Below are 16,681 nucleotides of genomic sequence, written 5' to 3'. Positions count from 1 at the left end.
GTTAAATCATTCAGCTCAAAGTTGAGATAAGTTTAAGCTGAATTTGTCAGTCTCTCTGACATTCTCTACTCTCTTCCTCTGTGGATACCCCTTCAGGCAACAACACATCTGGATGAGATTTAGGAACAATCAGGTTTGAGTAAAAAACACTTTTAAAAACACTAACTTTGCCTTAGAGAGCCTGTCTGGCAGAAAGCATGAGGGCAAACTATCTGGCTCTATCTCTTGAAACTTGGTAAAGAGACAGATCATGGACAAAGGAAGAATCTGTCAGATTTTGGTGAATATCTGGATAACTTTATTGAAAACTGTTTAACAGGCTTTGGCTTTGGCAGAGGATCCACAGTGATCATGTAATAAAAATCTAATATTGTTACAGCCCAAGTTCATAGTCCCTGGGTCCCATGGCCACAGTCGTACGATAAATAACAGCACACCTCTCATCGTCATGCCTCACAGCCCCCCCCCCAAAAAAAACCCAAAATAACACAACTCCTCATTAGCCCACATGTGCACATTTAATTTCCCCTATGGAAAAACATCATGCAGAAGCTCCTGAGGATGCACAAATGGCTCTACATGAAACAGAGGCAGTCAATGGTGGGAAAAAAGTCTGTCTAGGATCCAGACGTTTTTCCCACCATTGACTGCAGCGCATTCCCAGCAGCATGAGTGTGCAAGCAGCTGCTGACTTCACTGCTGCACTCCTGAGCTCCTTCTTCTCAATTTGAAGCTGCAGACTTGAAGGTTTTGACTACAGTTTGACCCCTGTGACCTCCTTCTGGTGGCTGACTTTTTAACCCCACACTGACCTGCTCACAAGCTTGTTTTGTTTTCATTCTTTGCTCCAGTGTGTGTTTATGTGGCCTTGAGCTGCGGTGTGTATACAGTAGTGTTGTATTTCAGCTGTTATGAGGGGTATCACCTGGGCTTACCTGGAGTCACCCCGACTTTTTTTTTTTTTTTGCAGCTTTATACCAGCCTCCCCCTCCCCCCGGCTGCACCTCCAACCTGTGCACTGGCTTATATACAGTACAGCGCGTGCGCATACATGCAGACGTGCACGCTGAAGTTAAGCAGCAGTCATGTGGCACACACAGTTGCCATGTGACGCCTTTTCCTTTTTTTTTTTTCTTTTTTTGGAGTTATGCTTATTGTGGGATGTCAGTGACTGTGCTCATTACTATTATGGGATGCCACACGGGGTGGGAGGGGGACGTCTCCATGGTAACCCCGGTTGCTAAGGGAGGGGTGTAGGTGTGTGTGGAAGTGGGGGGGGGGGTGCATGCACAGAGGAATGGGGAAGAGACTGGGGGGGGTGACTATTATGGTCTGTACGTTGCAAGGTAACTATGCAGAATGGGGGAGGGGTCAGTGAAGTGTGTGTATGTGTGGTGGTGGTGAAGGGGGGCATATTATGGGATGCCTGCCCCCTGATCTCTTTGTGTATGTGTGCGCGCGCGCGCGAGCGGGGTGTGTGTAGTGTGCAAGGAAGAGAAAGAGAAGACGGCGTCGTGCGCACACGCTGCTGCCACACAAAAAAACCCACGGAAATATATTTAGATTGTTCAGGTAACGGTGTACATAGAAGAAATACGCGCCCGTGAGTACTGCCCGGCAGACAAACTGAGCCCGGAGTCACTGTTTTTGGAGCCGGTGCGGGAACCAAGTTGTGAGTCTCAGTTTTTATTGTTTGTGGGTTTTACTTGAGTCAGGCCGGTTGGGATGCCGGGTGGTTAAAAAACAAAACAAAACAAAAAACACTCTAGGGTATTTTATGGGGTAGATATGAGCGTGAGAGGGGCTCCTGGGTTTAATCTCAACCTGGCCGCCGGTCAAGCTCGGCTAGCACGCATGCTAATGAGACGGAAACTAACGATAGTGGCGAGATGGCTTGTCAGCGGAGCCGGAGTGCGGGCTAACCTTTGCGAGCTTCCCGGAGTTAGAGTTACTGCCGAAAAGAAGCCCAGGGGGGGAGTGTTTATCGTCCCGATTGATGTCTCATGTATATTCACTTATTTCCTGTCTTTTTTTGTTCTTATTCCTCTCTGGTTCCCCCCCTACCCTACACTCACCTCGACTTGGACGGACTCAAGCCTGGGTCAGAACTCTGGATTACCCCGCAAACTTTATTTAGTTAGCTAAACTGCTAGCTAACTAAAGGGAGAAAGTTTCCTGCTGTCCGCTATGTCTGGAAGCGACGATGACAGGGACGATTACGGAGCCCCCGGGGACCGGTTAATGCACGGTAAGGCGAGGCTCATTTGTTAGCCGAGAATGCTAATGTTCACGCTGGGTTGTGCGCTAGCATGAGCAGATGTTTTTGACATTCACATCAATCATGTTTGTTAGCATAATGCTAGTTGCTCGATGCGGCTAACTACCGGGTTGCTAACAGTAGCAAAGCGGCTCTTTTCGCGGCTAAGCATCGTTTAAAATATACAAACAAACCGTTTTTACCACAACCAGAGGCGGCATGGCTGATACTTGCACCGGAGTGAAGTCACGCCGACACACCGGTGTGTTCCCGGGGCCTAGCGTTAGCAGCTACCGGTATTTTTACGTGTCGATGACAAGATGGAGGCAGCCAGTTAGCTTGAAAGCTGGCGGATGACGTTCAGCAGCGTCCCCCTCCGCATGGCCGGCGCCTCCGGTTTGAGTGTGCGAGGGGGGAAAGTAACAATAATAACACGGCAAAGAAAACGCATCCATCTACACAACTAAGCTTTCTGCGTCGCCGAGCACCTTTGTGGTTTTCAAGCGCAGGTGTGACCATGTTTATGGTGAGCCTGGCTCCGGCGAGCACGCGCGCCGTCCACGGTGCAGCCGTTAAGAACAAAGTTGGCTTCAGGTGCGCCAAAAATCATCTCAAAACGGCACTTTATTCACCAAAAACACACGAGCTTTTCTTTTAGGGTTTTAAAAACCTTCATACCCGCAACAAAACGGACACACAAAGACAACACCTAGGGAAAAGCTCCTCCGTGTGATAAATATCCATTCAGAAATACAAACAGCCTGACTTTGTTCCACTCAGATGTCTTACGAAGTTGAGTTTTTCAGATATATATATTTTTTAAATTTATATTTTGTTGTTTCTGGTGTGGGAACCTGACTGGCTGAGAAATAAAGGAGCAGCTGAAAGTACCAACAACGTTCTTCTGCATTTGTGCAGTTGCTTTGGGTGTAGTGCTGTGAAAAAATAGTTTATATTATTAAGATAAAATGTTTGTTTGCCTTCATCTTTTAATTACAGTTACAGGTTTCAAAAATCATTTTGGTGACAGACAGTTTGATTAATGTGGAAAGTAAAATGTAAAGTAGAAAATGGACCTGAGATTTTCTTCTGAGTCCACAGCCATGATTTCAGATCACTCATGTACAGCCAGCAGCCAACAAGATTTTACAGCAAAGCCACAAAGATATGCGCATTGTAATAAAATAACTGGTGATTCATTTTCTGTTGATGTAAATAGTTTGACAGCTTGAATTTCAGGTCTTGGTACAGGTTTTATCTATAAATTGCACCAAAGTTTACAAAAGTTGGCCAGTGAGTTGACTTTTTTCCTCGTCTTCGATTACTGTGTTTTCTTGCACAGTTCAGACTGAACGCCAGTCTGTGTTCTTTAGTTTTTATTCTTCTTCATCTCCATCAGGTGAAAATCTCATGATTGAACCTTGTTTAAGTCAAGTTATCTGAAATCTACGTCTCTGTTCACTACAATCACCTGTGACTCCCAGTGCTTTTGGAAAACTGGCTCTGGTTTTTGTCCATAAAACACTCTTTTCTCCTGCTTTGCCTCAAATTGAAAATTCCGCCACTGTGTTTACAAGCAGCACTTAAATCTGATGAAAATAACTTTTCCCATCAGTTAGAGCTGTGTGTCTGCCTACCTACACAAAGCTCAGCCGTCTCTATATGACCCAGAAAGTCCTGTCTCATTAACTCTCCTTCCTTTCCAGGTGCATCTTTGATGGCAGCTTGCCATTTGCTTCTTACCGTAGTCCATTACATTAATAAGCTCTGAATGCCACATACTGGATCCTTGCTGTCTTGATGCCGGCAGAGGTGTGGTTAAATCATCACGATGAATCGGTCGAAAATGACAGTTTCAACCACCAGAGCCAAACTGATTTGAGTCAGTCGCTCCCAAAGAAACTCAGACCACTAATTTAATGGCTAACGTCTCAGCTCTTTATTCCAGTCATCTCACCATGAATAACTTTAATGCTTTTTGACACTGAGTGAGATTCTGATGAAAACCAAAAAGGTTTGTTGTTCGCTGCAAAATGGGGACCTTTGGTCATGTCATAGTTGTTGTTCAAGTACAAATAATCATGTCTTCTTATAATTGTTGGCACTTTGAAACAGGGGTCTTAAACATCTGACTGTTCGGTGTACAGAGTGATAGCTTTATGGTCTTTTCACCTGCATCATTTGTGTTTGTTTTTGTGGTATTATTATTAAAAGATGAAAATAATCTTAAATGTGAGCAGAGAAAGCTGGCATGCACCCCAGAAATAAATTGAACTGTCACAGCAACTTGCAGGTTACTCAAACCTCAGATCTTTGTCTCATCAAACTGCCCACCTGTTATTTCTAAGTGCCCACCCTAAAGCTCGATGACATTTTTTCAAAGTCTTTTCCAATGTTAAAAATCTCTTTGCTTCTGTATTGATCAATGATCAACATCCATCCCCCTCCCACACTTAGTTGTAAAAACTGAGAGCTGCAAAACGCCAAAGCAGCACCAACATGGGCACGTGCCAGTGTGAGGATGACATCTATGAGCGTAAACTAAGTGTAGAATAGCGCCCACAAACCTGTTCCCGTAGAGAGTATAAATCTGCCCTGTGGGAAAAATTTAAAGGGGGAATTCCCTCCAGTTATGAACAATATAATTTTCAGGCCCTGGGATCATAAAACTTGGCATCCAGCAATGCAGCATCCTGACAAACACTGTGCTTTCGCAGTTCCACTGTGATCTGTAACACCTGTTGTTCACCTGCAAAACTGGCTGAATCGAGGATCCAACTGAGTCACGGCCAGTGTTTAGCAGCCTGCAGCTGGTGTTTCGTTTGCAGCAGCATATGCAAGTGTCCTATGATACGCATGCTATCTTCACAGCCAGCTGTTCATTATTATCTTGCAGCCCAAACACACTGACACACAGTTGCTCCTTTGTCCACCTTAACCATGAAATTGCTCCACTGGCCTGATTTGCAGATGACGAGGAAGAGGAGATCTCTGAGAATGAGGCTCCAAAAGTGAGGAAGAAGAAGAAAGCAAAGAAGAGCAGAGAGAGCAAGGGCAGCAAGCGGCGGTCTCGCAGAGAGGTGAGGGGTTTAATCCCAGGAATCCGGGGAGGCTGTCTCTGGAGACCAGTTTCAGTTTGTTTGTTTTTTACAGCTTGTTTCCTGAACATTTTGGTCTCCATTAGCTGACTGCCTCTCTCCTTGTTTCAGGAGCTGCCCATCAGCTCCCCGGAGCCCATGGACTTGGGCGGCGTGGACGATGGTGAAGATGGCGGCCCTGGCCAGCGCTCAGAGAGCGAGGGCAGCGACTACACTCCAGGGCGGAAGAAGAAGAAGAGAGCCAGCAGCAGCAAGGACAAGAAGAGGAGCAGTGCTGCAGCCGAGAGGAGCTCCTCCAAGAAGAAAGAACCAGAACCAGAGGAAGATGAGGACGACGATGATGACGATGGCATGGTAAGGAAGGTGGGGAAAGGAGGTACATGCTATTGTTCTTAAATTAATTATGAAATATAATATTATATTGTGAGTAAAAAAAAATAATGCAGTGGTAAAATCACCTCCAGATAAACTGCACCACAACTGCTATTGTTGTGCGCTGCAGGTAACATCTATTCTTCTTCACTGTGAACAACAAAACTTAATGTTGTGGTTCCTCTATGCAGGTGACACCTAGTTAAAGACTCTTTGTTGTTTTAAAGCACATTTCTCTGTGATGAGCACCTGTTGATAGTTGCACCTGTAATGGAGTCAACAGCAGTTAGACAAACTGATCTGATGTGAAAGGTGCTCAAACAAAGAGCTGTGTCAGTCCACTTTGAGCCTGGCGGCCAATCGGGGCCCTTGTAGTTAATGACACTTGGTGCACATAAGGGAGGGTGGATTGGGGTGTGTAAAGACATATGCTGCTGCTATGGCAACACCACCTCACGCTGCACTACGCTCTTGACCGTGGTTAGATAAACACAATTTGATTCATTGGCAGAGCCGCCCTCCATCGAGTTTGTAGCCCAGTCTGGAAGACAGCAAGATGGGAAGAGGATGCGGCAGGAAACCAGGTGTTTTAGCAAACGTTCACCTTTTAATGGCCTTTGAACTTTAAAGGAAACTGGTTTTAGAGAGCAAGTTCAGGCCGGGGCTGTCTGAATTTCATTGCAGTTACGATAATGGCTTTCAAGAAAGAGAAGGTCTTTAGACAACATAAGAACCTAAAAGCAAAAGCAACCTACGACCTGCGTGTGGTTCGCTTGTTTCAGACTTTGCAGGAATTTGAATGAAAAAACTTTGAAGGAACCTCTGCAGTCTGTTTGATTTCTTTGATTTGTATTTCTGCAGGGAAGTGATTTATTTATTTTGGGTACAGTTAAGACGCCGTTTAGAAGAAACTGCAGTGAGTCAGGAGGGCATAAACGGTTTAACAGGGCTGTGGCGATGCGGAGTGACCACTGAGTCAACCATAACCACAGCACTGGTGAACAGCATCAGACTGTTGATCATTGGTTATCATTTATTCAGCAGAGAATCAAAGATGGAGCCTGAAGTCATTTTCACATTATGATTGGGTTTCAGTTACAAAGCACAGGAAAGTGAGGAACAACCAGGAAATGTTCACTGTGAAAAAAAGCTGGAACCAACTGATGAATGACTAATCATTCAGAAATGATCTAACAGATCAGCTGTGCTCACTGAATTAGCAGCTTTATCACCAAACAGTCTGATGTAATTACCTCCAAAAACAGAACAGTCAGTGGCACTTGTTTCAGCATTTGTCCTGCTTGCTTCTTTATGGGCCACTCGAACCTCTTAGGCATGCAGATGTGGTTCGCTGGAGTAGTTATTTCAGTTGCTGTGGAAAGGATGTTATTCCGCAGCTAGTCTGTGGAAGTCTGTGTGATGCTGGCTATTATTCTGTGGAATAATAATTGTGAGGTAAAATAAAGCCACAAACCACCTACCAGGCTCGTTCTGATGTGCAGAAAGGGAACAAAAGTGTTTTTTTTTTTGTTTTTTTTTTGTAGGAGATGGCTTTTTGTTATGTGTAAGGACAAAGCAGCACCTTTTTAAAATAAAGCCAATTGTGACTCTGCTGTTTGGTTTCATGCGTCAAATTCACAAGTCACAGCTAGTCCCACATGTTGGTCACTCAGCCTGTGTGTGATGGGTCGATACCATCCTCGTTCAGCAGGAGTTTTATTGCGTAAAGCAGCTTCTTTATGGATAATAATGTTCAGAAATAAACGCGCCTCCTATCGCGTTGTCTGTGGCACATACTGTGGCTGGTTTATTCAGCTGGGTGCTCGATCTCTGCTCTCTATCTGATCAGATTAAAGCTGATAACACTTCAGAGTGCTGAAGTGGTTTTGAGAAAACAGGAAGTTCTGATCTTTGCATTAATGTCAGGTTTTTGTAGGCTCTTATATTGTCTGTCAGCAATAATTTTTCTCTTTCTTTAAACAAAGACCGACTGAGTCTTGGTTGAGCTGAGACAGGAAGTTGACCTGACTTATTGTTGTATATCAAAATTCTCAAGATTTGACTGTTTTACCTGCCGGAGTAATGGCCCGCTTCCATGAAGGTAATCGTCATGGAAAATAAAAACTGCCGCAGCGTGGTCCCCTTTGGTTAGGCGTTTTTGGGCACATCCAACTGGAAGCAGATTCCAGGGCAGATCCAGTATGTGCTGGGGTGATTACATCTCTGCTGGTTTGGGATCGCCTCAGTCCCCTCCCCCGTGAAGAGTTGGAGGTCTGGGCAGCTTTGCATAGACCGCTGTGCCCGCGACCCGGAGCAGAATGGCGGATGGATATAATTTTGCATAGTTTTTATTTAGCGCCGTTATTAACGTGCCGGTAACTGTGAACAGGTCTTTACTGTGTGGAGAGAACTTGTCTCTTTAAAGGGCTTCAGTGTTTCCCACAGTTGGATTTGGTTTGTGGTGAGACAGGGACATAAAAAACATGTGGGAGACATTAAAACAATGCTGCGTGTTTTCATTTGTCTCTTTTTAAAAAATTTTTTTAATTCTATTAATAACTGTTGTTTGTGTTCCTGCAGGAGCCAAAGTCGTCTTCTCAGCTGCTGGATGACTGGGGCATGGAGGACATCGACCACATCTTCACCGAGGAAGACTACCGCTCGCTGACCAACTACAAGGCTTTCAGCCAGTTCGTCAGGTAGATTTGCTCTAAAATACCAAAGATTTACAGATTTATCTTTGTGGTGCAGAGTCCATACACAGGGCAGAGGCTGGAGAAGAAGAGTGTCAAAAACTGCAGCTTTTATAATAAAAATCTTAATGAACAGAAGAAAACACTGCGAGAAATGAAAACTAAAGTTTACACAGCAAATTGCTGCCTATTTTTCAATGCCTATAATGCCTTCCTAGCCTCACCTGCACGAACCCTACCACTTATAGGGAAGGAAGGAGCAACAAAACAAGGCTGATGATATTCCAGGTTCCTGCTGAAATACACCTAAAAAAGGACACCAGTAATATTTAATATAATGTGCATATTTTCAGAAAGTGTCAGTGACAACAGAAACCCCCTCGAATTTCTAGCACTGCTTCTGTGCCCCAGTTACTCACTGCTCAGGACCGAATCCTGCAAACCTGTCAGCTGATACCCAGTAATCAGCTGTTCTGTGGGTGACCCACAGAAGCAAATAATTAAAGCAATAAACAACAGGAAGTCATTGTGATCAGTCTCATAGGCTGCTTTTCCACCGACAGGGTGCCGGTGCCAGTATTTGAACCGTCCAGTGGTTTTTCCACCGCGAACGCACTCGGTGCTCGGCCGAAAAACGGGTTCAACTCCGGCCCCGCAAACTAGCTGGTCTGGAACCAAGAACGCGTGATGAAAGCAGCAGAAGGGCGTGACTGCATTAAGACATGCAGATATGACCAAGATGTGCTGAAGTTCAAACTAGAGAAGAAAAATGATTGAAGTGACTTTGAATGTGGCACAGTTGTTGGTGCCAGATGGGCTGAGTATTTCAGAAACTGTGATCTGCTGGGATTTTCATGCATAATCATCTCTAGGGTACACTGTAGCCTCTTTCCCACCAACAGGGTTCCGGAGCCGGAGCCGTAATTTAAACCGTTAGGCGGGTTTTCCACCGCCGAAACACTCGGTGCTCGGCCGAAAAACGGGTTCAATTCCGGCCCCACAAACTAGCTGGTCTGGAACCAGGAACCCGTGCCGAAGGCGGCAGAAGGGCGTGACTCTGCCGTCTCAACATCAAGTTTTCTACCATATTACATGTGTATTACAGGAGAAAAGCGAAGCGATTTTCACGGCTGTGAATTAGGTTGGGCTCTAAGGCTGAACTTGCTGCTTTGTATCAGTTCATATCACAGATAAAAGGACACAAAGTGCGTACTTGTCATCTTGCTCTAATCTCTGTCTGTGTTTCCCTCTGTGCTGCACACAGATGCTGCAGTAGTTTGGTTTGGACAGTAAAATATGCTCGCAGCACAAGAAAGGAGAGCGTGTTCTCCCACGTTTGTGCGCTTCGGCTTCTGTTTCCAGATGAGGGCCCGCCCACACTCATACGTAACGCAGTGGAAACGCGGGCCGTTCTTAAGCGTTTCGCCGTTTTACTGAAACTGACACCAGCACTGGCACGAGCACCGGCCCCTCGGCGGTGGAAAAGTAGCGATAATGTGATTGCAACATGGGAAGTTAATATCTGAAGAAAACTGGGAAAAAGGCACCACTCTGTTCTTTTCCATTCTTCATGCAATCAGCCAAATTCTCAAACAAACTTGGTGGCATGAATAAATGCCACCATGTTTGTTTGCTAAAATGTGTGAAAAATGAACTCAGACCCGTTCTTAAAATGTTACTTCCTCTTGTCGCTCTCAGGCCCCTCATCGCAGCCAAGAACCCAAAGATTGCTGTGTCTAAGATGATGATGGTTCTGGGTGCAAAGTGGCGTGAGTTCAGCACCAACAACCCCCTGAGGGGAGCTGCCGCTGCCAACGCCGCTCTGGCCACTGCCAATGTGCCAGCCGCAGTTGACAACATGGTGGCTGAGGTCACGCCGCCCGCTGCGGCCCAGCCGCCTCTGGCAGGGACTCAGCAGGCTCCCGCTCCCCCGCTCCGCAAGGCCAAGACCAAGGAAGGCAAAGGTATGCCGAGCAGGAGAGGTCACGTGAAGGTCAATGAAATATCAGCCCGATGTACCCATGTGTCACTGAAGGTTTTGTTTCCGGCAGGTCCAAACGCCCGCAAGAAGTCAAAACCTGCACCAAAACCGCAAGAGAAAAAGAATAATACCAAGACGAAGAAAGTGGCTCCCCTAAAAATCAAACTGGGAGGCCTCAACAGCAAGAGGAAGCGCTCATCAGTAAGTACCCCCCAACACCACCACCACCACCACCTTTTTGTGCTGCCTGGGAGACACTCAGAGATCACTTTTCCATCGTCCATCACACTTTCAGCATCTCAGTAACTGCAACATACTGACTTCAAACATGGAGGATAGATACGTACTGCAGAGAACAAGAACCATAACCCTGCCTCCTCTATACTCATCACTCTTTCCATCATTCATTTGTCTCTCTGCTGTCTCGCCTCTTCATCAGTATCAAATTAAATAAACTTCATGTATAAAACACAGACAGTTCTATGCAAAACCCACTGGAGAACAATTATCTACTGTAAAAATCTGATTGTAAATACTAACTGCTAACACTGAATCATTTCCTTTCATATACATGAAAATGAGCCTTTGGAAACACGTGTTCTTTGGAGCACTCCTGGTTGTTATTAAACCCACCGCTGTGCTCAGTGCAGAAAGGTGTTCATTTCCTTCAAGCCATTAAAATGCACTGAACTCATCATAAATAATTCATTCATTCATTTATTTTTTTGGACCCTGTAGTTCAAGGTTTAACAGCATGGTGCCCAGGTTACTCAGAGCAGAGCAACAAACTAGAGAAGTACAGATTAGGCATTAGGTCCTGCAGAACGAGGCAGAGGTCAAGGTTCAGTTCAAGCATTTCAGACAAGTCAGGCTTCATTGAATTGTTTCCATGTAAAGCCTTGAACAGAGCAAACAATCTGTGTCTCTAACCCTCAGGTATTTATTTAGTTTTCTTCTGTTTTACTCCAAGTAACATCAGAAGAACTCTTACTTCTCTGTCGATATATCTTAAAATGTTGTCTCGTGTGCACAGAGCGAAGAGGATGAGCCCGATGTGGACAGTGATTTCGACAATGGCAGCATCAACAGCGTGTCGGTGTCTGAGGGGTCAAACAGCCGCAGCAGCCGCAGCAAAAAGAAGCCATCCAAGAGCAAACCCAAGAAGAAGAAAGGTGCGTCTTTAAGGCTGAAACGTAGTTCAGGTATCTGTGCTTGACCAGCTGACCCAGAGCCAGTGCTTCTCTGCTTGCTTTAACAGTCACTGATGGGGCGTACAGATTGAAGATTGCAGGTTGGGTGTGCAGTAATGACTGCGTTGAGGGTGAAGCATTAGAAGTGTGTGGAGGAGTATGCACACGTATTAATCACTGAGACTGAGTCAGAGGAGTTTGGTATATTTAGAAGGACGATGTCTTCGTCAGGCTTGTCGCTTGCTGATGCCTCCTCTGTAGCTGTTGTCACAAGATCAAGGCATGGCTCAGATGACGCCATGGATGGATTCACATGAACTGAAAGAGGTCAGAGTCCTCACTGAGACCTGCTGGTTCAGTGTGGAAATGCTTTTAACTGGTGGTGGTTTTAGCTGCAGAGGATGGCAAGTAAAATTCAGGCTGGGAGATTATTGGATTTGAATTTTAATTATAGTTTTGGCCTTCAGTGATTATGAAAGTAAGATAATCAGGATAAAACTGTTACTACTTTGCATTAATTTTTGCTAAAAAGCTCTTGTTTTTCCTTATAAACCAAATGCACTCATTTCTTCTTCCATCCATTAAAGCTCAGACTCACGAGCAGTTTTAGTTCAGCTTGAGCACATTTGACAGGTGACAGAAAAAGAGCCTGAGGAAAACACCTAAAGGGTTAGTGTAGGTGACCCTGCGGAGGGTTTATAAAGGCTGTCTGAGGATCTGAGTTTACTGTATCTGTTGGATACAGGCTTCAGCTTTCCCATCACCCTCCCCGTGGCTGCTAGTCTCCAGAGGAGTGAGGCTCCTGAGTCTTCTAGGCCTCATGTTGCCTCCATCTGCACCCCCCCCCCCCCTCAGGTTTGTTCTCTGCTGATCATCCCCTCTGGTTTTTGCTGACTCTAAATAAGGTTTAGATGAAATGTTTTTGGCTCAGATTTTTTTTTTCATGGCCCAAACATCACACATGGGACGTTTGGAGTTTATCAAAAGGTGGAAAATCGGATTTTTTTTTTTTCTTTCTGGCTGTGTTAAAAGATGTGATTTTTTTTGTGGGTTTAGAGGCTAAGGATCCCTCTGAAATGGATGTTTATCCCAGTGAAACCCGTCAGTTTCAGTCTGTTGGTGTCATTGAGGGAATCCGTGCTCGAGGGGAAAGAGTGACTCACCGAGTGGGTTTTCCTCTGACAAACAATAAACACACAGCTCAGTGTCATAAACACTGAGCGTGGATCCCAGCACGCATCACTTCCTGACTCTTTGTTATTGTGAGACGTTAGTAGGGGTAATCATTTTTGTCACTCATCAGACGCAGAGGATGGTGACGGCTATGAGACGGACCATCAGGACTACTGTGAGGTGTGCCAGCAGGGGGGAGAGATCATCCTGTGTGACACCTGTCCCAGAGCGTACCACATGGTCTGCCTGGACCCCGACATGGAGAAAGCGCCCGAGGGCACCTGGAGCTGCCCGCACTGTGTAAGAAACTGACTGAAAGAAACACTCCACCTACAAATTACCCTTTTGAGGGTCAGATGATGCACATTTGTGGAAAGAAGCATCTTCAGCTGCTTGATAATGGACTCTCTGGTAGTTTAAACATCAGGAAGCTCTAGCTTTCTGCATCCGTTCCGTCACAACAAAGTCTGGGTTTTTAAATCATCCGAAACAGTTTAAAAAAAAAAAAAGCACCCTGATTTCCAATGTGAAAGAGTTACAGTTTTTTCCTTTAATTTGTCACATGGATGCCTGTTTGTAGATAAACTCTGTCAAAAAAAAAAATTAGACACCAGTGAAACAATAGAAGACACCCTTTTGTGATTTATTTTTTTATTTTTTTTAAATCACAGAAACATGATGAAAAATCATAAAGAATAAACTTTTTTCTTTCGTAACCTTTGGAATTGCAGGAGAAGGAGGGCATCCAGTGGGAAGCCCGAGAAGATGGCTCAGATGGTGAGGAGGACAACGGTGACACAGGCGACATGGAGGAGGACGACCACCACATGGAGTTCTGCCGGGTCTGTAAAGATGGCGGAGAGCTCCTCTGCTGCGACTCGTGCCCCTCGTCGTACCACATCCACTGCCTCAACCCGCCACTCCCTGAGATCCCCAACGGAGAGTGGATCTGCCCCCGCTGCATGGTGAGTGGGAGGGCAGCTAATTGTGGTGTTTGGTGCAAGGGCAGTGACGAGGCTGAACCCCGCTGTTGGCATTTGTTGATCCAGTGGATAATTTCATGCTGCTTTAGGACAGTGTGGTTTGATTTGTGATTTAAAAATCAAACAAAGGGAAAAGGGACACATGATCATAAATTATACCACATACGCTTTGTGATAACAAATGATCAACTGCCTCTCTAAGGTGGAGTTCAGCTGGTGGTGGCATTCCTTGTTCTGCTTCACCCTCATTGAGCTTCAGCATAGTGACACTAATTCTCCACAATTTTAGGTTTTAGTTGGAGTTCAGTTTGCAGGGGAACAAGAACTACAGCTGTGGAGGTTTGTTTGTTCAAGACTTGAAGCAGCTGGATGACATCGGGGACTGCAACTATAGTGACCTCAGTGGCCTGCCAATAGGAAAGCACTAGAGAGAAAGAGCTGGTGTTAGCTGGTTAGCAGCGAATTTTCAGAATAAGAGAGCGGGTACTGTCCAGCAGTAAACGGATCATGTTATTGTCTTAGACATGAAAGCTTAAAGTAAATCTGCCCACCCAAATATAGTCTGCATGTGAGAAGCACTTTAAACACCCCTAACCCTGTGATGAGAACATGCAGCTGTGGAGTGAAAATGTATTTTTTAAAGTTGTGCTAAAATCAACTAAAATTTTTTTTCAACAATTTTAGTTAAAAGCACCCAAAAAGACTTGAATTACACATTCACCCTGTCCCTCCCCCCTGCAGTGTCCACCCATGAAGGGGAAGGTCCAGAAAATCTTGACATGGCGGTGGGGAGACCCTCCTCCTCCCACACCGGTTCCCCGTCCTCCAGACCTCCCGGCCGATGCCCCCGACCCCGCCCCACTGGCAGGGCGGCCTGAGAGGGAGTTCTTTGCCAAGTGGTGCAGCATGTCCTACTGGCACTGCTCGTGGGTCACGGAGCTCCAGGTGTGCACAGTACACAGTAAGGCTTTAAAACTGATCGCTGAACTTCCTCCTGAGCTTTTCCTCTCATCATTCATGTTTTGCAGCTGGAGCTTCACTGCCAGGTGATGTTCAGGAACTACCAGAGGAAGAATGACATGGAGGAGCCGCCGCCTATCGACTTCGGTGATGGAGAGGAGGACAAGTGCGTGAAGAGGAAGAGCAAGGATCCTACATATACACAGCTGGAGGAGAAATACCTCCGCTTTGGGATTAAGATGGAGTGGCTGATGATCCACAGAATCCTCAACCACAGGTCAGTCTGAGCTTCTTACAGGCACAGCATCTACATCAAGTCTTCTATCTTGCTATTGATAAACTATCATAAAGTCATTTTTCCTATCAGAGTAAAATCTTTGAATTAAATGTGAAGCTTTTAGATGATGTCTGAATTTTTCTGTGTTCTGTTTTCTGTGTAATGGGTTCTTCAGAGGAAACCTTTCCTTCCTCTATTTTTTTTTTTTTTTTTTTTTTAACCTGAGCTCTTGTTTGGCTTTTAAACAAAATCAGTTTTTCATCTTTGACCTTTTCAGAGGAGCACTTCAGTCTTCACCGACAAGCTGAACATGGCATTTATTAACCATGACTTTGTGTCCGCACCAGACATTTCTGTCACTCACTGTTCTGCAGGGAATTATCCACCAAAGATAAAAATGATGTTGACTAAATCATCCTTGTCTGCTTGGTTTTCCAGTGTGGACAGAAAAAGTAACATCCACTACCTGATCAAGTGGAGAGAGCTGCCGTACGACCAGTCGACCTGGGAGGCCGAGGACATGGACATACCTGAGTTTGACACGTACAAGCAGCAGTACTGGAACCACAGGTGGGTTAACCCTATAATGCCAGGCGATTGCCGCTGAAGCGCCGGTTACTTGCCCTTACTGAAGTATCAGCGTGGAGCCAGCTGATCAAAGTTCCTTTGATCAGCTGGCTTCTTACCTTAACTCTGCAACCATTTGTCCTATCGGAAAAATTCAAACGGTTCCTGAAAGCTCAGAAAATGCACTTCACAGCCATATAGGGGTATTAAGGTATTTGTTGCCGAAGTCCGCTAACGGCGACACTTTTGAAGTATGCCGTGCCACATTTGACACGTTTGGCGGTATAAGGTTATGTTCAGCACGACGACGTAAACAGTCTGAAACTGGCAGCCTTTAACTAACTGTGTGTTTTTGTTCCAGAGAGCTGATGATTGGAGAGGAGGGACGACCTGGGAAGAAGATAAAGGGGAAAGGAAAAGTGAAGCGGCCTGAAAGACCTCCTGAGAACCCGGTGGTAGATGTAAGTCATCATTAATGAGTCTTTTATAAATGAACAATTGCTGCGGGAATGAGTCCTAAAACCCATAAATGAATGAGAATCAGTGGGTTTTAGGTGACTTTGTCATTGCTGCATTGGTTTTGTTGCAAGCTAACTGTGAGGTCATATTTATAAAGCTCCCTCTGTGCAAGCTGGGAACCTCTGAGTGTCTGCATTCATGTTACTGAAACACTTGTCTTCAACCAGGTCGTGCCCGACTCCCGGCCGTACTCGATTAAATGATTAAAAATGCGTTTTAGTTTCAGAGGAAAATCATTTGTAACCATAAAGCTCACAGGAGTCTTTGCAAGAATATTCAAAGAGCACCTCAGACAAATCCAGACTGTGCAGGAAGTGCTGTTTTCTTCATGTCAGGTGCTGAGTCAGGAATCACTGGAAACATCTCTCTAAGAGAAGCTTGTAACCATTTAGCAGCAGATTTGGGTGTTTCAGACTCACCTCAGAACTATCTGAAGCTTTTTATGTTTGAACAGCATCCAAAGCCTAAAAAGGACTGTTCACCCCATGTTAACATTTACGCAGTAGCCTGTTTTGTTGCGTGGTTTAGAAGTACCTGCTATAAAGATGTCTACCTCACCTACAAACTATTTTCTTCTTCTCTTCACGGCTGAATTTGTGTGCACAGTTTTT

At 45.2% G+C, this 16,681-nt stretch overlaps 1 protein-coding gene across 3 annotated transcripts in view; it reads left to right on the top strand.

The window, feature by feature from the left end:
- Positions 1-1,428: 1,428 nt before the first annotated feature.
- The window catches only part of LOC115788577 (chromodomain-helicase-DNA-binding protein 4-like), a 31,795-nt gene continuing 16,542 nt past the window's right edge, over positions 1,429-16,681 (top strand). The window contains exons 1-14 of one of the 3 annotated variants that reach the window (XM_030741656.1): positions 1,429-1,672; positions 2,097-2,248; positions 5,228-5,337; positions 5,467-5,709; positions 8,308-8,426; positions 10,119-10,384; positions 10,472-10,602; positions 11,435-11,573; positions 12,895-13,064; positions 13,496-13,729; positions 14,489-14,692; positions 14,776-14,984; positions 15,423-15,554; positions 15,913-16,012. In XM_030741656.1, the coding sequence (XP_030597516.1) occupies positions 2,188-2,248; positions 5,228-5,337; positions 5,467-5,709; positions 8,308-8,426; positions 10,119-10,384; positions 10,472-10,602; positions 11,435-11,573; positions 12,895-13,064; positions 13,496-13,729; positions 14,489-14,692; positions 14,776-14,984; positions 15,423-15,554; positions 15,913-16,012 (2,118 nt within the window). In that variant the 5' untranslated portion in view covers positions 1,429-1,672; positions 2,097-2,187. Of the gene's footprint in view, positions 1,673-1,804; positions 2,249-5,227; positions 5,338-5,466; positions 5,710-8,307; positions 8,427-10,118; positions 10,385-10,471; positions 10,603-11,434; positions 11,574-12,894; positions 13,065-13,495; positions 13,730-14,488; positions 14,693-14,775; positions 14,985-15,422; positions 15,555-15,912; positions 16,013-16,681 lie in introns of those variants that run through there. The other 2 variants (XM_030741657.1, XM_030741659.1) reach the window with 2 other exon arrangements.

The sequence above is a fragment of the Archocentrus centrarchus genome, chromosome 11 (assembly GCF_007364275.1).
Source record: "Archocentrus centrarchus isolate MPI-CPG fArcCen1 chromosome 11, fArcCen1, whole genome shotgun sequence".
NCBI lineage: Eukaryota > Metazoa > Chordata > Actinopteri > Cichliformes > Cichlidae > Archocentrus > Archocentrus centrarchus.
The sequence above is the reverse complement of the archived record's forward strand: the minus strand, read 5'-3'. Positions and strand labels throughout refer to the sequence as shown.